General features: G+C 41.9%; 1 protein-coding gene across 1 annotated transcript in view; it reads left to right on the forward strand.

Moving 5' to 3' along the window:
* Positions 1-23158, forward strand: part of PLXDC2 (plexin domain containing 2) — a 378653-nt gene that overhangs the window by 298009 nt on the left and 57486 nt on the right. Inside the window, exons 8-9 of the mRNA XM_054020649.1 lie at positions 5240-5335; positions 5901-5982. Coding sequence (XP_053876624.1) covers positions 5240-5335; positions 5901-5982 — 178 coding nt within the window. The remainder of the gene's footprint in view (positions 1-5239; positions 5336-5900; positions 5983-23158) is intronic.

Raw genomic sequence — 23158 nt, forward strand, 5'->3', positions numbered from 1 at the left:
CTGTGTCTGTTGCTGGATGGCTTTTCTACATTACTCACAAAACAATTATTTGGAGCTTAATTCGTTGGCTCACTCATTGACAGATTATCTCATCTGTGTGTCCTGAACTGCTACCCTTTCACACCATGATTTTATAACTTTTGTTGAACTGAGGTGCAAATTCCTCCAACTGCTGGTGACTTTGCAGTGTTTTGAGTAACTTTTAGAGAATGTTAAAAATGACTGTTTTACAAAGAGTAGGGTTACCATACGTCCGGATTTTCCCGGACATGTCCGGCTTTTTGGTCCTTAAATCCCCATCCGGGGGGAATTGCCAAAAAGCCAAACATGTTTGGGAAAATACTAGTCCCCCGCTTACCTTAGAGCGGCTCCGGCAGGCTGCGAGCTGCAGGCAGATTCCCCTGTGGCGGCGGCTCCTCCTGCCCCCCCAGACACCTCAGCTTTGTGTAGCTGAAGAGCCGAGCTGCCTGAGCGCTACCAGGGGGTGCAGGGTCTGGAGGTCTAGCGGCTGCCAAGCAAACTGTGAAGCCGGTAGCGTTCGGGCAGCTGTTTTGCGTGGCTGGGAGGGAGGAGGAGGAAGGTGGGGCGCTCAGGGGAGGGGGCGGAGTTGGGGCAGAGACTTTGGGGAAGGGGCAGAGTTGGGGTGGGGAAGGGGCAGGGTTGGGCGGGAAAGGGGTGGGGCCAGGGCCTTGTGGAGTGACCTCTTTTTTTTAAAAAGAAGAACAGGAGTACTTGTGGCACCTTAGAGACTAACAAATTTATTAGAGCATAAGCTTTCGTGGACTACAGCCCACTTCTTCGGATGCATATAGAATGGAACATATAATGAGGAGATATATATACACACATACAGAGAGCATAAACAGGTGGGAGTTGTCTTACCAACTCTGAGAGGCCAATTAATTAAGAGAAAAAAAAAAAAAAACTTTTGAAGTGATAATCAAGCTAGCGGAGTACAGACAGTGTGATAAGAAGTGTGAGAGTACTTACAAGGGGAGATAGTCAACCTTTGTAATGGCTCAGCCATTCCCAGTCCTTATTCAAACCGGAGTTGATTGTGTCTAGTTTGCATATCAATTCAAAAACCAGTGGGAGAACACTTTAACCTGTCTGGTCATTCAGTGACAGACCTGCGGGTGGCTATATTACAACAGAAAAACTTCAAAAACAGACTCCAAAGAGAGACTGCAGAGCTAGAATTGATATGCAAACTAGACACAATCAACTCCGGTTTGAATAAGGACTGGGAATGGCTGAGCCATTACAAACGTTGACTATCTCCCCTTGTAAGTACTCTCACACTTCTTATCACACTGTCTGTACTCGGCTAGCTTGATTATCACTTCAAAAGTTTTTTTTTTTTCTCTTAATTAATTGGCCTCTCAGAGTTAGTAAGACAACTCCCACCTGTTTATGCTCTCTGTATGTGTGTATATATATCTCCTCATTATATGTTCCATTCTATATGCATCCGAAGAAGTGGGCTGTAGTCCACGAAAGCTTATGCTCTAATAAATTTGTTAGTCTCTAAGGTGCCACAAGTACTCCTGTTCTTCTTTTTGCGGATACAGACTAACACGGCTGTTACTCTGAAACTTCTCTTTTTTTTAATTTTTAAATATGGTAACCCTAACAAAGAGGGACCAACATCTTGGTTGGAAGTTTAGGGCTTGTCTACGCTTCCTCAGAGTTCAGATTATGGGGGGTGAATGCAGTGTGCACCAAAGTGCTGCAATGTAACTGCCCTGTAGATGCTGAGGGCATGAACTAAATCACTCCTCATTTGTGTTAACATAGTTCTCTTCAAACAGGACTACAGTAATGCTAACGAGGAACCTTTTCATGTGCACCTAATGTATTCAAATGGGGGAGTTATAGTGCAGCCCTTTGGTGCATGCTGCTATTCCCACCCCTGAAGTCCAAGCTATGGGGCAGTGTAGACACAGCCTTGGACACACATGCATAACCATGCATTATAAGGAAGCAGCACTTCCCTAGTGTCAAACAGTAGATTCTTGTTTGTAGTCATTAGTTAATGTTAGTAGTTTACAGACCTTTGAAGATGGAAAGTGCTTGACGTGCTGAGGGTGAATATTACTTTGAAATTAATCTTCAGACCATTCTGACTCTTTTGCATTCAGTTGGAGTTGGCTGCCAGTCATATGGGATTAACAGCATGATCAACCCAAAATTCATACTTGCTCCTATGGCATGAAGATCTCAGTTGGTCTCCTATAGTAGTAGTTGCTGGATTTAAGTCATATTGTACTGAGACTTGCCCAACCCTCTTTTGTAACTTTTATTTGATTCATAAATTGCTGGTAGTATAAGCTGAATATCCTTCATAGCTTGTTTATTTTGTACTGAGCTGTCATACTCATTTGTAAACAGGTCTTTTTTTTTTCCACCCCTTAGATTCACAAATACATAAGAACTCTCTGACTAGATAAGCTATTTTTGTTAGTGGTTCTTGCTGATTCTAGGGCTGATGTTGAATCCCTGGGGGGTCTTTAAGTGACAAAGCCTTGTCATTTGTGAAGATAAAATTAGAAGATTTAACTGAAATAGATTTAATAGAAGAAACCTAATCAGGGTTTACATCTGTAAAATGTATGCATTCAGAATAGTTCAATACAAGTACTAACCCTTTTGATATGTTGGAGAAGCCTCCGCTGCTCTTGTGTTACTGCACCATCTGCAGAGCCTCCTGCATTCTGTAGCTAATGTAGTAAACTCTGGCACTTCTGATTCAAGTAATGTTTGTATGTCATTATTTCATTTAAACCACTGTGATAATCCTGTAGAGAAAAATGTGCTATCAGACCAGTATCTTAGACATCTATAATTTACAGATACGTTGCTTAATCTCTTGAAAGGACTATTGCAATTGGTCTTGTGACAGCATGCTATCTCTTTAGAGGCTAGCAACAGTGCTGAGGTGTGTAGTTACCTCAAGAGGCTAGTTTTCTCTTCAGTTCTTTTATGCCAGAAATCTGCCTTTGTTTTTCTATTCAAAGATATTACGTCTGGACTATATTGTAAATGCAACAGTTGCCCACAAGGTAGAAACTGTTACTGAAGAATTATACATTATTGATCCTTTTCAAATTAAAAAAAAAATCATGGGAGACAAAGACTAAAAGAAAAGTAAAACATTTTTCATACACATGCTCAGGGAAATACTATTAACAGAAATGTATTTCTAATACACACGAGGTTATCTAAGCTATCGTGACATGTGGTATTATATTTTTTTGTCATGCCAAAAGCGTGATAGATGCTTTACAAACAAGTATAAATACAAAGTCCCTGCCCCAAGAGATTGCAGTGTAAAGCCTCTTTTCAACAAGATGCTTAAGGCCGTGCTTAACTTAGTCTATGAGTAGTCCCATGCTAGGTGCATGCTTACAGTTTAAGCATGCACCTAACTACCTGGGTGAAGTGAGGCCGTAGACTGCAAACTCTGGTGGGCAGGGACTTTGTCTTTATACTTGTTTGTTAAATACCCAAACCAAATAGCCTGTGAAAAGCAACAACAGCACCCAAGTGAATGTTGCATGTGTCTAGGATTGGGGACTTCGGTTGTGTTTTTCTGCTTTGGTTTGGTTTCTGGCTTTTGGTCTCTTAGGAAGAAGAGGACTGAGGATTAGGTCTGAGGAATATGTGAGTTTTGAAAGGGGATGAAAAGTGCATTTCAAATCAAATTTTCAAAAGAAGCTGTACCTGCATTTTCCATACGTTTTAACTGTACACAAATCTGAGTGCTTGTACTTCCAGCTACCTGCTTACAGTGCAAATCAAGTAGTTAAGAGTGCAAGTACTCAGATTCCTACCTATTGCTAGGCTTTCTTACACCACGTGTCACCACAGTATGGAAGTCCACATTATGGTTTGTGGGTGCCAACTGTTTCTCCAAAAGGGAGGGTCAAGCCTCCATCCATCTGAAAATGTATCACTTAATGGGATTAGCAGTCATGCTGCATTCTGCATGATTATAAATCAGCTTTTATATCAGACATAATCTTACATAATATTAGTATTTTTAGTAATTATCTGCAGGGTGATTGTGACAGACTGTTTCCTGGGGATTTTGGAAAGCCTGAATACCTGGTTTCATACATGTCCCCCTTGGGCATTTATTGTGACAGACTCAGAAATAACAAGATTATGGCAAACCAACCTGCACTGTTCACCTCTGCTAATGACAGAATTCTGCATTTATAGTGCCAGTGCCATCATTTATATCTATGTATCCATTTGCCTTTTTTTTTTTTTTTTTTTGGACAGGAGCCAGATTTTAAAAAACAAAACAAATGAAAGATTCAGGCATCAGCAGGAATTCATTTCAAACACATTCCCTGATTGTTTTGATTTGGCAGGTGCTTCTCTTGGTCAAAACATATAATGTAAGACCAGTGGTATAGTCTATACTTCTAATTTGCAAATGTTCTGGTCTGCTTTGCAGCCATACACTTAATATCTGGAGTATTAAAGATGACCAGAATAAATAATAGAACACTGAATAGGAAACTAACAATAAAATGTTTTTTTTTACATTTCCTTTCTGTTGCTTTGGGCTTGTGTGTTCAAAGCCTGTCAAAACAGTACACTTATAACTTTGCAGTGAATCTTCTGCTTTGAGAAACATACCTGATTTCAGTTTATGTAGTGATTTCATATGCAGCTGCCTTTTTAGTAACACTTTTCTTGACTCCATTTTTTTAATATTAAAAAAGTTCTAATCCAATACTTTTGAGCAAAGGCTGCCGTATTAAGATGTGAAGTAGCTTCCAGCTAACAAATACATTAAGTGATGAAACCATTTTTGTTTGCACATTTTGAGAACAAATGGCATTCCGACAGTATGTTTCTATAAGCCATCTAGCTTGGGAAACAAACATTCTTGGGGAAAATATCTGAAATGTAGTCTAAAATCTATTTGAGTATGAGCTTTAGAAGTTCTGCCTAAATGAGTTAATGAGATGGCTGAGAGCTCATTCAGCATTTTCATAGTCCTTTATTGGTGAAAGGCTCTGATGGTTTCTCAAATGAATCTCCTATTCTAGAGCTGTTAAGTTAAAATTGTGTCATGGGGTAAATGTGCTCTGTGTGTGTGTGTGTGTGTGTGTGTGTGTGTGTGTGTGGCAAGCAACTGGTAAACTCGTTGGTTTCTCACAGGGTGCAGCTTGCAAAACAATAAGATATGAAAATATCTCCTCCCTGTTTTCCTCCCTGGTAGATGTCCGTAGAAGAACGATTTATGAATACCACAGGGTGGAGCTACAGATGTCAAAGATTACCAATCTGTCAGCTGTTGAGATGATACCTCTACCTAGTAAGTAAAATTTAATATGGACAGGTCCAAAGTAGTTGGAAAATGCAGAGTTCCAAAATATTTTCCTAGAATCTGAGGGTTTGAAAACTTTATATAGCTGACTAGTGCTTCAAGTAAATTAACAGATCAGAATTTTATCATAACTGCCAGTAGATCTTGAATGATAACTGCACTAAATGATTTTCCAATGAGTGTCTATATATCCATTGTTTGCTTCAGGAAGAAAGGGAGAAAATTTCAAGCTTGTGAGTCAAACACAAAAATTTGTGTGCAGTAAAATAAAAAATTTGCAACCTTAGTGAAAGGAGGATTTTGGAAATGGGATTAAATTTACAAATGGAAAACAAATTAAATCCTGAAGATCAAAAGTACCTTCTCTGCATATATCTGTACAATACATGCTAACAGGCTATCTTTGATATGTCATGCTGCACATCTGTGAGCCCAGTGATCGCTTAAATACATTTTTGGAGAGGATTTATTTTTGCTTTGCACATGCAGTAAGAATTGTCTATAAGATTAATAGGTGTATTAATTTTTATTTATTTATTTATCCATATCCCAGCCTGTCTCCAGTTTAACAGCTGTGGTCCCTGTGTCACTGCCCAGATTGGCTTCAACTGCAGCTGGTGTAATAAACTCCAAAGGTAAAGAGCCTTTTTTTCTTTGGCCTTTGATATACGGCCATGCTCAAAATGTATTCAAAAAAAGTTTGACCTTATATGATCCAGCATATAGGACTTGTTCTTTGGGGGAATTTATCTGCTGAGGAAAGAGAAGGGGGATGCTTTTGGCATTGTAATTTACAGTATCATTCTAAAGTAATATTGTTCACTATGAACCTCGACATCTCCCATTATCAGCAACACATCACTACCCCATTTAACTTTAATAAAGAAAGTGAGGAAGGAAGGGCCCAAGGGCTGACAGAGCAAGCATACGTTTCTCAGAGTTCCTGTTAAAACCATTATTTGCATATTCTTATCTGAAGCTCTAATTCACTTTGGTTTAAAGTGACAGATAGAAACCATAATTAAATTCATATTTGCTCCTTGTATGTCACCAGAAAGAATCAGAAAGAAATGCCCCTTGTCCTCTGCATGCAGTGACGAGTGTGTAAATGTAGCTATAAAAACCTGCTTGTCCCCCAAACAGGAATGATACTGATACAACCAGGAGTTAAAAAAAAAAAAAGTGTCTTTGAGCCTCTCATCATGGTTAGTGAACATTTTGGGTCTCGTCATCCCCTCACTGCTGCATTCACTCTGACAGTCATGTCAGCTGCAGGAACAATTTGGAAGCTTTACGGAATAGCTGAAGTGTAAAGAGCAAAATGATAACTGTGATCGTGGCTTTTCAAAAAGTTCTTCATTTGCTGACCTTGGTATCTAGAATTTATTTAACAGCAGTTCAGTTATGTAAAATACAGTATAGTTATGGATGTGAATTATTTGTGTTTTGCTTTTCAGCCTTAGAGATTAAGTACACAAATCTTATTTATAAAGTGTATGAATAATGAAAGGAGAAAAGGCTATTAGCATTTTAAAAACGTGCAGTTATTAACAGGATGCTGAAAGACTGGCAAGTAGTTGACGAAGGTGGTATGGAATTCAGAATTTGTGATAATTTATATTCATATTTTCCTGAGCTGCTTTGCTGGAAGTAGGTTTGTATCAAAGCTTGCTGCAAATCAGCTTTGTCCACTTATTTTGCCAGACAGCCCTGATATGGTATTTTATCTACATCAGATTGTATCACGCAGCATGACAAATGTTGTACAGAATAAAAATATACACCTGTAGCAGACTATTCCAAGGAAAGGCTAAGTGAGCAGGCCTTGCAAGTGTGCCCCAGTTGCTTGGTGTGAAGTTTAGTCTTAGGATTTGTTCCTGTTCCCACTGAAGCATGAACGTGCATTGACTTCGTTAGGAGCAAGAGCTGATGCTTTGGGTCCATGTTGCTGTCCTCCTTGTTCAGGTGAAACACCCACTGGAGTGAGTGGGAGCTTTGTCCGTGGAAACAACGAGGATTGGTCCATTTATGAAAGTAAAAAACCAAAACCTCGCAGACCTTTGTTGTGCAGTTTTTGAAGCATTATGCTGAACTATCAGAGCACTAGAACTGCTGCAAAAAAGGCTTGATAAATCAATTCAGCCACTCATTAGTGGCAAGTATGGGGGGCGGGGTGAGAATTTGATTTCTATAGAATTTAAGTTTTCATTAAAGAGATTCTCGCCTTCTGGTTGTAGTTCACCTTCTATCAAGTATGTAACCTAGTACTATATTATTTTCTGCAAACAGACAACTCAAGTGCTGTTATAGTGCTCATGGCTTTGACAAGCAGTGGCAGAGTAAAATGAACACCACTGCTGATTTGTTGCTGCTACTTGTGGGTGGGAGTGAAGTGTCAGTCATTTCATGCTGCTTGTGCTTGGGAAATCTCTGACTAGCAGCAGAGGCAGGATTTATAGTTATTCATGAGAAGGATCAAAAAAAGGAGACTAAGGTTATATCTACATACAGAAATTTCAATAGTTTAAATACAATTCATTTAAAAACTGGTTCTATCATTTAGCTTGTGCTTGTAAAATTACTGATAAGAAGCCAGATTCAAACCAAGAGAGGAACGTCCACCCAGGATTTTGTACCTGTTTAACTAAATTAGTTTTTAAACTGATTTTTTTTTAAATTGATGCAACTGTATGTATGGGACAGGTCTAAGAGAGGGGAAGACTAAGAGAGACCTCTTTGCTCTCTCCTCTTCTGCCTTCTGCCAGGAGGCTTGGGGAAGAATAGAGCAGTGGAGACTCTGAGAGAGGAGAAGAGACAAAAAAGCTCCTCCTTTCCATTAGCAACAATAGAGGTGGGGCTTCACATTTATCAGATGCTACTAGTTAGAGCAGGGGTGGGCAAACTTTTTGGCCCGAGGGCCACATCTGTGTGGGGAAATTGCATGCAGGGCCATGAATGTAGGGCTGGGGCAGGGGGTTCGGGTGTGGGAGAGGGTGCACTGTGCAGGAAGGGGCTCAGGATGTAAAGGCAATCAGAAGAGATTCTTTAAATACATTAGGAGCAAGAGAAAGATGATGGAAAGTGTAGGTCCTCTGCTTAGCAGGGAACAGTAGCTAATAATGGATGACATCAAAAATGTTGGGTATTTAATGCCTGTTTTGCTTCAGTCTTCACTAAAAGGATTAATTGTGACCAGATATTCAACTCAATTAATATCTTCAATAAGGGGGAAGGAATACAAGCCAAAATAGGGAAAGAATAGGTTAAAGGCTATTTAGATAAGTGGGATGTATTCAAGTCAACAAGGTCTTATGAAATTTATTCTATTGTACGTAAGGAACTACCTGAAGCAATCTCAGATCCATTAGCAGTTATCTTAAAGAATTCATGGAGGATGGGTGAGGTCCCAGAGGAGTGGAGGGCAAATACTATACTTATCTCTAAAAGGGGAACAAAGAGGACCCTGGAAATTATGGGCCAGTCAATGTAACTTTGATACCTGGAAAGATACTTGAATAAATTATTAATCAATTTTTAAGCATCTAGAGGATAATAGGGTTATAAGTAATAACCAGCATGGATTTGTCAAGAACATAGCATGCCAAACTAAGCTAATTTCCTTTTTTAACAGGGTTACTGGCGTAGTGGATGGGGGAAGCAGTAGGACTGATATATTTTGATTTTTCTAAGGCTTTTGCAACAGTCCCACATGATATTCTCATAAGCAAATTAGGGAAATATGATCTAGATGAAATTACTATAAGATGAGTCCACAACTGGTTGAAAGCCCGTAGTCAAAGAGTAATTATCAATGGTTCATGGTCAAACTGGGAAGGCATATCTAGTAGGGTCCCTCGGGATCAGTCCTGTGTCTGGTACTATTCAGTGTCCTGATTAATTACTTGAATAATGGAGTGGAGAGTATGCTTATACAATTTGCAGATGACACCAAACTGGGAGGGGTTGCAAACACTTTAGAGGATAATATTAGAATTCAAAAGGACCTTGACAAATCGGAGGGTTGGTCTGTATTCAACAAGATGAAAATCAGTAAAAATAAGTGCAAAGTAATTTGCTTAAGCTTTGTCTACACTACCAAGTTATGTCTGTATAACTACGTCACTCAGAGGTGTGGAAAATCCACACCCCAGAGCAATGTAGTTATACCAACCTAACCCTTGGTTAGATAGTGCTATGTTGATGGGAAAGCTCCTCCTGTTGACATAACGACTGCCTCTCAGGGAGGTGGAATTCCTAACGCTGACGGGAGGTCTCTCATTGGTGTAGGTAGCATCTTCACTAAGTGCTACAGCGTCACAAGCTGCGCCTCTGCAGTGCTGTAAGTGTAGACAAGCCCTAAGGAAGAAAAAATGAAATGCACAATTACAAAATGAGGAATTACTGGCTAGGTTTTAGTACTGCTGAAAAGAACTGGGGACTACTGTGGATCCCAAATTGAATATGAGTCAACTGTGCAGTTATGAACAAAGCTATTGTCATTCTGGGATGTATTAACAGGAATGTTATATGTAAGACATGGAGATAATTGTCCTGCTCTACTCAGCCTCAACTGGAGAACTGTGTCCAATTCTGGGTGCCACACTTTAGGAAAGATGTGGACAAATTGAGGGAGTCCAGAGGAGAGCAACACAAATGATAAAAGGTATAGAAAACCTGACCTATGAGGAAAAGTTTAAAAAAAAAAAAAAACTTGATATGTTAGTTTTGAGAAAAGAAAACTGAGGAGAAACCTTGATAACATTCTTCAGTTATGTTAAGGCCTGCTATAAAGGGAATGGTGATCAATTGTTCTCCATGTGCACTGAAGATAGAATAAAATGTAATGGGCTTAATTTGAAGCAAGGGATATTTAGGTTAGATATTAGGAAAAATGTTCTGACTATAAGGGTAGATACATTCTGGAATAGGCTTCCATGGGTGGTTGTGGAATCCCCATCAGTGGAATTTTTAGAATTGGACAAACACCTGTCAGGGATGGTCACCTATCCTGGACTTGGCCCTGCTTCAGTACAGGGGGCTGGACTTGTAAACATCTCTAGATCCCTTCCACTCCAACATTTCTATGATTCAATGATAAGTGTATACATGAGCGGGAGTAATGCTGAATGTCTGAATATATTTGGCAGAACTCGACCAGATACATCCTAGAATACTTAAGGAACTGGCAGAGCCATTAGTGATTATCTTTGAGAACTTGTGGAGGATGGGAGAGATCGCAGAGGACTGTAAAAGGGCAAATATAATACCAATCTATAAAAAGTGAAATAGGGACAACCCAGTGAACTGTAGACCAGTCAACTTAATTTTGGTACCTGGAAAGGTAATGGTGTAAATAAACAATCAATTTGTAATCACCTACAAATTAATAAGGTGATAATGATTTGGATAATGTCATAGAGAGTACATGTCTAAAGTTTGTAGACAAGACCAAGTTGTAGGGATTGCAAACATGTTGGAGGACAGGAATAAAATTCAAAATGATCTTGACAAATAAGAAATGGTATGAAATATATAGGATGAAATTCAATAAGGACAAAAGCAAAGTAATATACTTAGGAAAGAATAATTAGTAGCACAAATATAAAATGGGAAATGACTTATTAGGAAGGAGGACTGAAGAACAGGATCTGGGGGGCAGCGCAGGTCTGAGGCAGGAGAGGTGTGTGGTGGGCTGGGTCCGGGGCAGGAGAGGGCAGCTCCCTGGCAGCTCGGGCTGCTCAGCCACTCGCCCCATCAGCACGAAAGGGATCTGCACCCCCTACCCAGCCCGGCGACGCTCTTCACATCCCACTTGGGCAGGGAAACACCATGCCCCCCTGGGGAGATTCAGAGCAGCAGCAGTAGCGGTGGCGGCAGCAGGACCCCTCCTCCCTCCCTGCATCCCGGGCCCCGCTTCCCTCCCTCCCCGGCTCCTCACACACTCAGGGAGCCCCTGTCACCGCCGCAGCCCGGGCTCGGCTCCAGGGGACAATGCTCTGGCTCTCCAGCGGCAGGGCTCTGGCCAGGTCCGGCTCCCGGCTTTTTGCCGCCCCAAGCAGCCCCGGAGTTCTCAGTTCCCAGCAGGCACAGGGCTGTGGCTTCTCTCTGGCTTAAGCTGCGGCCCCACGGCTGCCTGGTACCGAGAACACTGGCACCCGCCTGCAGCCCCGGAGTTCTCTGTCCCTGGCAGTCACAGGGCTGCGGCTTCTCTCTCCTGCTGGGCACTAGGTGGGCACACATAAATGCCCCGGCAGGTGCCATGGCGCCCGCAGGCACCGCGTTGGGGACCACTGGTCTAGATAATATTTAGTCCTGCCTCAGTGCAGGGAGCTGGACTAGAGGACCTGTCTAGTTCCCTTCTACTCCTACATTTCTATAATTCTATGTTCTCAACACTCATTTGGAGCTAGGGATGCTGAACAGTTCATTGGTGGCACTCAACATCTTGCATTTTGTGATATCAAACTTTTAATACAGACTTTCTAAATCCCACTGTGGAGGCTCAAGGGTGTGAGTGGTCATGTCTAATGGTTAGAGTCAGGATCTAGGAACCAGTGCTGGGGTCACAGTCCAGTGCCAAGCCAAAGGTCAGAGCCGGAACAGAGTCAGGAGTCAAGCGAGGGGTCAGCGGTAGGGTGTAGGAGCAGGGGCCTGAAGCGAGGCAGGAAATCAGGAGCTGGGAAGAGATGGGGGTCTGGGATAAGGAGGGAGGCAGGAGGCTGGCAAGTAGGCCCGGTCCATGGTATCAGCCAGCCACAGAATTCACCTAGTTCCTCAGACAGTTTCTTGTGCCTCTTTCTGGTTTTAGTATCCATTCCAGCCAATTGATGAGACTAGACATCTCCCCTAATCAAGAGCTCTGTGGGTGGGGCACTTTGTGAGCTAGAGCTTCTCAAGCCACCTTCTTGACTGGTTTGGGTGAAGTGCTGGGTGGCAGCCATGGTCTCAGCTCTGTCTGGGGATCCACAGGCCTGGCTTTGAGGCCCTTGATCTCTCACACCCTTCTCCCAGGATCTAAGAGACAGAAATCCCCCTACCCCACAGAGCTACCCCTTCTGCCATTCCTCTACACTTGCCCTGGTCTCCTACTTCAGTCCTGTCTAGCCAAAGCATTGCCTTGGAAATGTGTGTTCCCTAGTTTTCTTCTTACTCGTGGAAATGTATTAGAAATAAGTATTGCTGGTAGTGAAAAAATGACACATGGTTACCCATTTTGGGATCTTTTCTTCTTCTGTTAAAAGACCAAAAGAATATTTATTTATTTTTTTGGCAGCTATTTCTTAAAGTTCAGTGTAGATTCACATTCATATACTATGGATACTGACATTTTTGATGAACTTTAGGAAAGCTATTGATTACAACAGTGGACTAGAACTACTGATATTTCAGTGGTCTTAAAAATTAAAGTTGGCCACATAGTGTTCAATCCTTCATTCCTTAGATACCCAAAACTGAGGTTCTACCTCTCAAACATACTTATAAGACTCCCTGAGTGCCTCAGAATCTGTAACGTATTTTCCTCATCATTTCCTTTGAGACAGAGAGAGAAGTCTTATTGTCCCTGTTTTACAGATGGGAAACTGAGGCCTGAAGAGGCTTAGTGACTTGCCCAAGATCATGCAGGAAGTCTCTGTCAGAGTAGGGAATTGACCCTGGGTTTTACAACTCAGAGGCCAACCTCTGGGCCACCTTTCAGAAGGGGTTTGATGTGTGTACAAGGAACACTAGATTGGGCCTCTTGGGCCCCATTTCAGGAAAGCATCCGTATTCAGACTGAGTGCCTAAACAGACACTTTTGCTTAATGCTAGGGACATTCTTAATTGCTTTTTTGAATGTGGGTGGACTTACGAGTGTGCCTAGGTACTTTCATGAATCTGGACTTTAGTGATAAGGAGTAGGAGAAAATAATTCCCTCTAATGTTTAGGTGTGTATACTAGTAATGGCACCTGTTACACAAACCAGGAAGTTATTGTGTTTTAGGTCACTGGTTCTCAAAGCCGTGTTCAGGGAAAGCCCCTGGCGAGCCAGGCCAGTTTGCCTACCACGTCCACAGGTTCGGCCAATCACAGCTCCCACTGGCCGCAGTTCGCCGCTCCAGTCCAATGGGGGCTGTGGGAAGGGCGGCCAGCACATCCCTCAGTCCGCGCCGCTTCCCGCAGCCCCCATTGGCCTGGAGCGGCGAACCACAGCCAGTGGGAGCCGCGATCAGATGAACCTGCGGACATGGCAGATAAACAAACCAGCCCAGCCCGCCAGGGGCTTTCCCTGAACAAGCGGCGGACCGGCTTTGAGAACTACTGTTTTAAGTGATGTGCTCAGCACAAAGTCACAAGTCAGAAAGGTTTCTCAGAAGGGTCCCAGTAATGTCATTTAAAGTTTTGATATTTCTGAGTTCTCTTTATTACAATCACAGCTTCTATCTAAACCGATAATGAGGAAACACATTATTTTGCATTTCAGGCTGAATAACTGGAAGAGGGGAAAAGCAAGTTTGGGAACTTGCTCTTGTCAGTAAAATGTCAGTAAAATGATTTTAAACTGAAATATCATTTGATATTTTTGTAGATGCTCTTACAATAGCTCCATGTTGACACACAAAACAATACATTAATGCTCTACATTTAGATCTCTGGGCAAGCCTGAAGTGTTCTTGTTTGTTTTTTTTCTTCTTTTCAATAGCAGTTTCAAAGATATTACGTTTAATTTTAAATCTGATTTTGGATCTGAAAATCTCCAACATTCAGGGTGTTGGAGAGGTTTGTTTTGATTTAGACCTATCCGTACCATAAATATTTTCTTACAAGCTTTTGGGGGCAGGTTACTGTAATATAAATAATAATCAGATGTGACCCTGTTGCTTGTCCACCCACCCCCCATAAAAAAATTAAAAGAACAGAGCAGGGAGAGATGTGATATTGATTTTATAAAGACACTGAATTAGATGAGTTATTTAAATGGCCCTGAAATAACATTAAAGGCCACTTTTTCAAAAGAGATCTGGACTAAAATTTCCAGTGCTCAGTATCCACAATCCGAATCAGGCTCCAAAAAGTGCTCAGTCAACACCCAGAAGCTCCCATTGTGACATGCGTTATGCTAAACTCTTTTGTAAATCTGGCCCTAACTGTGGATGCTAAGCTTTCTTGAAAATCGTGGCCCGTTTGTGTTGTGGTTGTGGTGTTCCTTCAAACTTCATAGATCCACCCTTCGGAGCATTGAGATGCAGTGAGGTGTTCATCGTACAGTGTCTCATGTAATTGACCATTCAGATAGTTAAATCTGAATTATCATGGCTCCTTTTTAAATATTTTTATTTTTTTGTAATTTGGGAGAGTGTTCTTTTTTCCCCCCTTGTGCATGTTAAATATTTATAATCAGAATTAAATGCGGGGGGGTTTGATTTATATTATGGATATTTTTACCACAGCCCAATTTTAAGTGACAGCAATGGCCCGGTATAACAAAATCAGGTACAAGATCTGATCTCCTGAGTAACAAAGAAAGAAAATGAAGAATTTGTACCGATTCAGTAGACCACCAGAGGCAGAATACATAAGCCAATGAAAGTAGAATCATAGAATATCAGGGTTGGAAGGGACCTCAGGAGGTCATCTAGTCCAACCCCCTGCTCAAAGCGGGACCTAATCCCAACTAAATCATCCCAGCCAGGGCTTTGTCAAGCCTGACCTTACAAACCTCTGAGGAAGGAGATTCTGCCACCTCCCTAGGTAAACCCATTCCAGTGCTTCACCACCCTCCTAGTGAAAAAGTGTTTCCTAATATCCAACCTAAACCTCCCCCCACTGCAACTTGAGACCATTACTCCTTGTTCTGTCATCAGGTACCACTGAGAACAGTCTAGAGCCATCCTCTTTGGAACCCCCTTTCAGGTAGTTGAAAGCAGCTATCAAATCCCCCCCTCATTCTTCTCTTCTGCAGACTAAACAATCCCAGTTCCCTCAGCCTCTCCTCATAACTCATGTGCTCCAGCCCCCTAACCATTTTTGTTGCCCTCCGCTGGACTCTTTCCAATTTTTCCACATCCTTCTTGTAGTGTGGGGCCCAAAACTGGACACAGTACTCCAGGTGAGGCCTCACCAATGTCAAATAGAGGGGAACGATCATGTCCCTCAATCTGCTGGCAATGCCCCTACTTATACAGTCCAAAATGCCGTTAGCCTTCTTGGCAACAAGTGCACACTGTTGACTCATATCCAGCTTCTCGTCCACTGTAACCCCCAGGTCCTTTTCTGCAGAACTGCTGCCTAGCCACTCGGTCCCTAGTTTGTAACAGTGAATGGGATTCTTCCGTCCTAAGTGCAGGACTCTGCATTTGTCCTTGTTGAACCTCATCGGGTTTCTTTTGGCCCAATCCTCTAATTTGTCTAGGTCCCTCTGTATCCTATCCTACCCTCCAGCATATCTACCACTCCTCCCAGTTTAGTGTCATCTGCAAACTTGATGAAGTAGTTGATTCATATACAAATGACAAGGAAAATCTAATTTGAAATGTTTTATAAGGGCTAGAGATTTCAAACAATGTGTGTACCCTAAACAATACTACATTCTAGCAGCATGCAGAACTTTATGAAAGTGAGACCCAATTTGCTGATCATTTTGCTGCTTCAGGCAAAGAAAAGTGGTGGGAAATTGTCCAGATTCTGGCTCTCTCTATAATTAATATTCTAGTTACAGTGACTCTTTTGGGAGTGGTGCTAGAGTGGCTTTATATGAAAAACGAACAAACATGCAGATTCTAACATCTCAATCTAATGTGGCAGTCTATTGAATCAGTTCAAATTTATCCCTATGATAAACTGAAGATAATGTTAGTGGTTTTATTCCAACTTGGGGCCAGTTGCTGCCCAGATTATACCACAATCACATTGAAATTAATGAGGTGTATATATGAGGAAAGAATTTGGCCCTTCCTCAGGGAGAGTGCTTTGATTTTAACAGTGTTTTGTTTTCTTCTTTTTTAAAGATCGTCTTGCGATAGGGAGGGGGTCTTTTTAATGAAGTGCAATAAAAATGTCAAGAATTATAAGTTTTGTATGGGGAAATGTGTCAGCTCCTGATATGTTGCTGATAACTAGAACTGTATTTTATGGAGCAGAAAATTGCTCCACACCCAACTTCTTCAATTCCCTTCCAAGCTGCTTTTTTTCTTAATATGACAAGCTAATCTGAACGCATGAACTCCATGAAACTGTAAGGAAATTAGCATTCAATAATTGAGAATTTGGTATGCATGGCAAACCTGATGGAGTAAAGCAAGAAAAGAAAGCAGCACCTGACTGTTTAATGAACAAAGCATTTCCTCAAACTGGGGTGAACTTAGTGATGTTTGGGATGTGATGAAAGGGGCCTTGTAAGATCTTAGAAATAGATCTCCCACATGGGATGAAAATTGTGTCTTGAAGACAATGTAGCTTGAGTGAAGTTAAAGGCTGTCATTTACAAGTATCATCACTGAATATATATGATTGAGTCCATAAAGCATTTATATTGAAAGTTAGCCTCTAGCCCAACGGCGGGCAAACTTTTTGGCCTGAGGGCCGCATTGGGTTTCAGAAATTGTATGGAGGGCCGGATGGGGAGGAGCTTGTGGCCTGGCCCCCACCTCCTATCTGCCTCCCACCCTCCTGGGACTCCTGCCCCATCCAATCCCCTTTGTTCCCTGACACCCCCACACCCCCCCCGGACCCCTGCCCCATCCACACACCCCGAATTCCTGTCCCTTGACCGCCCCCAGACCCCCGCCTCTGACTGTCCCCTGTCACCCCATCAACCCCCCCCCATTTCTGATGGCCTCCCTGGGACCCCTGCCCCATCCAACCACCCCTTCTCCCTGTCCCCTGACTGCCCCCAGAACCCCTGCCCCTGCCTGCCCCCCGCCAGCACATCCAACCCCCCCCTCTCATTCCTGACTGCCCTCCCAGGCCCCCTGCCCCATTGAACAGTCCCTTCTCCCTGGCCCTTGACTGCCCCCTGCCGCCCCATCCAACCCCCACTCCTTCCTGATTGCCCCCCCCGGCACCCCTGCCCCCACTCAACCCCCTGCTTCCCTGCCAAACACCCCGACCCCTATCCACGCCCCCGACCACCACCCCGAACTGCCCTCTATCCACCCCCTCCTGCTCCCTGCCCCCTTACCGCGCTGCCTGGAGCACCAGTGGCTGGCGGCGCCACAGCCGCTCCGCTCGGCTGGAGCTGGGCCATGCCACTGCCACCACGCAGCACAGAGCACCGGGTCAGGCCGGGCTCTGCAGCTGCGCTGCCCCAGGAGCTCACAGCCCCGCCGCCCAGAGCATTGTGCCGGTGGTGGAGTGAGCAAGCTGAGGCTGCTGGGAAGAGGGAATAGCAGGGGAGGGGCCTTTCCCTAGCCTTCCAGGCTAGGAGTTCAGGGGCTGGGCAGGACGGTCCCACAGGCTGGATGTGGCCCGCGGGCCATAGTTTGCCCACTTCTGATCTAGCCAGATCAGACTTTCATTGAGATTTATACATGAATATACTGCAGATAAATTAAGCAGTCCTTCTAATACATAATATCGTGTAGTTTTTAGTAGCAGCTGGACTTTATGAAATCATTGTGGAATTGCTGTGGAATCCACAGGACACAAATGTGTGGAGAAAAGCCGACTTACCAAATTATAGTTTATGTATACCTCATGGCTGGTCCATACAGAATTATTTTCTCAGGACACACCCTGGCATTTTCCTACAACCTTAGCTTTTTACCTCCCTACATATTCACTCACAATGTTTCTTTCCTTCCTCACACCTTCTTCTGCAGTCCCTTCAGGTTCTTCTGCTCACTGATATTCCCCAATGTTCAGCTGCTAAGAAGGGATAGCTAAGCTGCTTGCACTGTTCTGTTAACATGTCAGTTTATAGTTATTCTCATCTAAATAATTTAGTGGATATGTTCAGGAATCCTGCTCAAGAACAGAAACCTTACCATTCCTTCCTGGTACAGTGCCACTGAACGAGCTTTTACGTATGTTATCAGCTCCTTCCTGTTGAGGCTACTTTCCCTGAAGCTCTAAGTCTGCTCAATATTGAAGCAGGTTCTTAAGAAATGTAATGTTGAGTCACAAAATACTTGATTTTGAGTTTGTCTCCAGACAATTGGCCAAAAGGACGAATGATGTTCCCCCTCCTCTGGAATCCAACTCTTGTCATAATCTTGCTTTTAAGAATGATTAACTGGGAAAGTGTAACAATAACCAGGACCAGAGCTAGAGACCCAGCCAAACCCCACTACTAACATTTCTTTGATAAACAGGTCTTGCTCCAAGAGATGGTTTTTATTTTCATTCTCCTTTCCTTGCCATTTCTTTTAAGGAATTATAGGGGTTTCCTAATAGCCATTGCTTAGATTTCCTTATGTTCTCAAAGCTGTTGCTGTGGCTTCAAAGTCCTAGATTATTGGAAAATAATTTTTCATTTTCCTTTCAGTCTATCTGAAACTTTCTGTGCTGTCTAGTTCTGCAAGAAATCTGGACACAGACTATGGAAGTCACTGCCAGATGAAATAAGAATGACCACTAGCCTTTGCTACTTTCAGACCATTTCAAAATCCATTTCTTTGACTTTGCTTTCCCAACATAGGCCTCTCAAGCATAACAGGGTCCTCATTCCTGTTATGTATTCTGTAATATAGGTAGGAGATTTTTAAAGGCACATAGGGCAATTAAACATTTAAATGTGATTCATAGTAGGGGAGTTGAGTATCTAACTACCATTTGTGCTTTTGAAAATGTTTATTTTTGCTGGCTGGGTTAGAAGAGAGATTATAATTCTTGTGTTTAGTTTTCATAAATAAATAAAGATATACCTATCTCATAGAACTGGAAGGGACCCTGAAAGGTCATTGAATCCAGTCCCCTGCCTTCACTAGCAGGACCAAGTACCAATTTTGCCCCAGATCCCTAAGTGGCCCCCTCAAGGATTGAACTCCCAACCCTGGGTTTAGCAGGCCAATGCTCAAACCACTGAGCTATCCCTCTCCCCCAACTGGAAGATCTTCAGATACAACAGTGATGAAACCCTAGATAAATAGCCCATTTCCCTCCCTAGAAACATCTGTTATGATTCTGTTACATTCCAGTAAGCTGCTATTGCTTATTTATAATAATGGAACAAAACAATGAAAATGCCCAGTCTTGGATGAGCCATTTGTATCAGGAGTTGAAACTTCCATGCCAACATAAATCTTTGAAGTCTCAGTACAGTATAGTTAATTCCTGCATTGTTTGCTTATCCTGGTAATGCTAAAGCCATAACAGTGAACGTGGCCTTCTATTAAGCTGGCATGTGCTATTGGATTAAATAGACATTTGCTGGCAGAACTATATCATGTTCAGTTGCACCGCAGTTTCCACTATCACATTGTCTTATGCTTGTTTTTGTACATTGATAGCTTATATCACCAAAGCTTGGATTCAAGCATATTCCTATACAACAGGCATCTTGAGAATCTCAGGTGAAATGTGCTATTTACATGCTATAATATGGTGTATAAAGGTGCTACAGAATGTAACGTATTTACAAGAAATGTAACAAACTCAATCCAGAGGTCTAGTGATAATTCTGTTCATTGTCACTATCTGCAAATGGTTAGATCTAGGTATGTCACAGGAAGAGTGCAACTGATCCCTGACCGGATGTCTGGTATCACTCAACCATGACCCCTGCTCCAGCAGGCTGAAGAGTAGCAGTATCAGGCTTTGAAATGATTCCTGCCCCGTACTTCCCAGGCAGAATGAGGGTGACTAATAAGGAGTTTTTATGTTGGTGGATGACATTTCAGGGTTTTGACAGGGAAGAGGAAGAATGGGTGTGTGTTTGTGTGTGGGGGTGGGAATATAATTTAAATGCAAGTAAGAAGTCTGCTTATAAGTAAGCACTACTGCACTGCAAAAATTCTCCCAATCAATTGCTGGCCAAATATATAACCAAAGCATTTCTAATTAATTGAATTCCTTATTGTAATCTCAGCACAAATCTGTATTGTGAAAGACAGGAAAGTAACTGGCTAGTTTGGTAGTCCTAATTTTCTTACCATTAATTTTACAGTGTTCATATTCAGAAATTTGCACAACAATTTGGCTAGTATTTTAGTGTGTACATTACATTCTGACTAGATGTCCTGAAATAAAACAATTGACTGTCTGAATCTCGTAGCCCCAAATATCTGTTTTAGCCATGCATGAGCTGGGAGGCCACTATCTTGCTAACGTCTCTTCTGGAAGGACTAACACATTAAAGCTGTGCTTCTGAAAATGACTTGAGCATAACTGGAGACATGTTGACACAGTAGTGCCCTTATAAATATCTTGTTTAAGATGGGGGGATTAATGAAGGTGCTGCTTTTTGGTGTGAAAGTATTTTAAATGGCATCATGCAGTACTTCAGAATCATAATGATTAAGTAAAATATTCATCCTATCTAAGGTTCCCTGAAAAGTGTCTTTAGGTAAACTTGAAGTCAAATAAACCATTTGCTTTTCACCTTCCAGATATCATAACATATATTAATGTGTATTTCTAACAAGGAAACTGATGATCCCCAGCTGTTCTATAATTCTTCAGAAATGTTGCTGAGTATTGACTATATCATTTGACTTTGGGCTCGTTTTAGGAAAAAGAGAGCGAGTTAGGTGGGAGAAGAAACAAATACCTTTTTGAACTTAAAGGTGGCATCATCACAGCTCTCTAAGCAGAGTCAATCATAGGACATTTTAGCCCCTTTTGTTTCATTGTTCTCCTGCATTGATTAATTCTTTGAGACTCTGTAGCAGAGTTCCACATTGTTTTCCTTTGGCTTGGTTTTAATTATCCTCTCCAATTCATCTTCACAAAAACATCAGTATGAACATAGAGCTTCTAGAATTGTATGGATTCTTAACAAGAATAGGGAAGAAAAGATTTCCTATTCCACCAGGCCGTCTAATAAACCTCTTAAACATTGGCTGTCATGAAGGATCATCATATTGTGTAAATTACAACTCTTCTCTCACAGTCCCATCCTCCCATTGACCTCTTAACAACTCTTCCTCCTTGTAGCTGAAATCTCTGCATGATCTTTTTGAATGAGTTAGGACTTGAGAGGGTAACATATCATTGCAACACCTGAATGTTTCCATGATTCCCCTTTTAGTAGTGTAGGCATCACTCCTCGGTGATATTGAGATAACTACGTTTTCTTTATTAGCTATTCCGGTTACACCATCAGCATAGTTTAAGATGGGTGGGAAAAGGACTAGACATGGGGTCGGCAACCTTTCAGAAGTGGTGTGCCGAGTCTTCATTTAGTCACTCTAATTTAAGGTTTTGCATGCCAGTAATGCATTTTAACGTTGTTAGAAGGTCTCTTTCTATAAGTCTATAATATACTGTATAGCTAAACTATTGTTGTATGTAAATTAAATAAGGTTTTCAAAATGTTTAAGAATCTTCACTTAAAATTAAATGAAAATGCAGAGCCCTCCGGACTGGTGGCCAGGACCCGGGCAGTGTGAGTGCCACTGAAAATCAGCTCGCATGCCACTTTTGGCACGAGTGCCATACGTTGCCTACCCCTGGGCTAGACACTCCAATTTTGAAGGGTGTTGTAGGCCTGCTTTGTTGCAAGGAACATTTTTTTCTTCTTTAATTATCAGTTCTTCCTGGTTTTCACTCTATAAAGATGCTCTAGTGAAAAGTTTTCTAATCTAATCTCAGGAGTGGCCCTTCATGTGTTTTTAATGGTGAAACAACTACAAAGTGAAGCTCAGAGGCCAGGATCCTTAACCAAGAAAGAGCTATGCATCCACTGATAAGCTATAAAATCGCGCAGGGCTTTTATTAGTAGCATATTACAAAATAAAAGTGTGAATGTAGTCCATGTAAAAATGAAGGCCCTTATAGATAGCATTGGTTTGAAGCAGGCACAGTGTGAGTAGGCACTAGGCAAGATTTTTCACAAACCGTAACTTTACCAATGCTACTCAGTTCTGATTTGCAACACTCCTCCTATTCTAATCTTTAGAGCAAAATCTACTGGTTCTAATGGTTTGTACATTGGGTTTTTTTTATCAAATGAAAACTCCTTGCTTTTGCACACTTGCCTGTTCCAGAATTCAGGGTTTCTGGCTCCCTGCCCCCTCTTTATACACCACAGTACCTGCAGCACTTTTTCTAATGACAAAAACTAAATCCTTATAATTTAATTCCTGAACAGGCCTCTCACTGGTTATACCATCCTCTCCCTGTGGGTTTGCCTTTTTAAGTAGGAAAAAGTTATGGTTAGGAAAATGTTAGTAAAACGGATACTGCCATATGTAGGTACTTTCTTATAGGGACCATTTACAAAATTTGGCTGTGAGGAGAAAATGCTTGCCTTGCCTGCCTGTGAGTGAAAACCTTTGATTTATTTTTGTCACAAGCACTAGCATTCGTTCCTAGCAATCATAAAAGCCTCATTCCTCTCTGCTGCAAAAAACCCAGGATCTTCTCTCTAGAAAGCAGTCAGAGCCGTGTAAAAGAGAGACTATCTTCAGTGTTCTAAGGTCATAGCAGCCATTGACAGAATATTTGTTTTGCCTTTCACCTCCACTCCCCAGGTCTTTCTTATGGCAATTTACAATGGATGTTTCTGTAAGAGAGTTGAATTATTTCCTTTACAACTCAGAACGGGCAGAATGAGTGTTTCAAATTTGTACACAATTAAATATAGAAACAGGTCCACTCTCTTAAAAATAAGAGTGAAGCGCTTATAAGGTGTAGCAGATAAGGTTATAGGGCCAAGCTCTGCTCACCTTATT

Source organism: Malaclemys terrapin, chromosome 2 (genome assembly GCF_027887155.1).
Source record: "Malaclemys terrapin pileata isolate rMalTer1 chromosome 2, rMalTer1.hap1, whole genome shotgun sequence".
In the NCBI taxonomy this organism is placed as follows: Eukaryota; Metazoa; Chordata; order Testudines; family Emydidae; genus Malaclemys; species Malaclemys terrapin.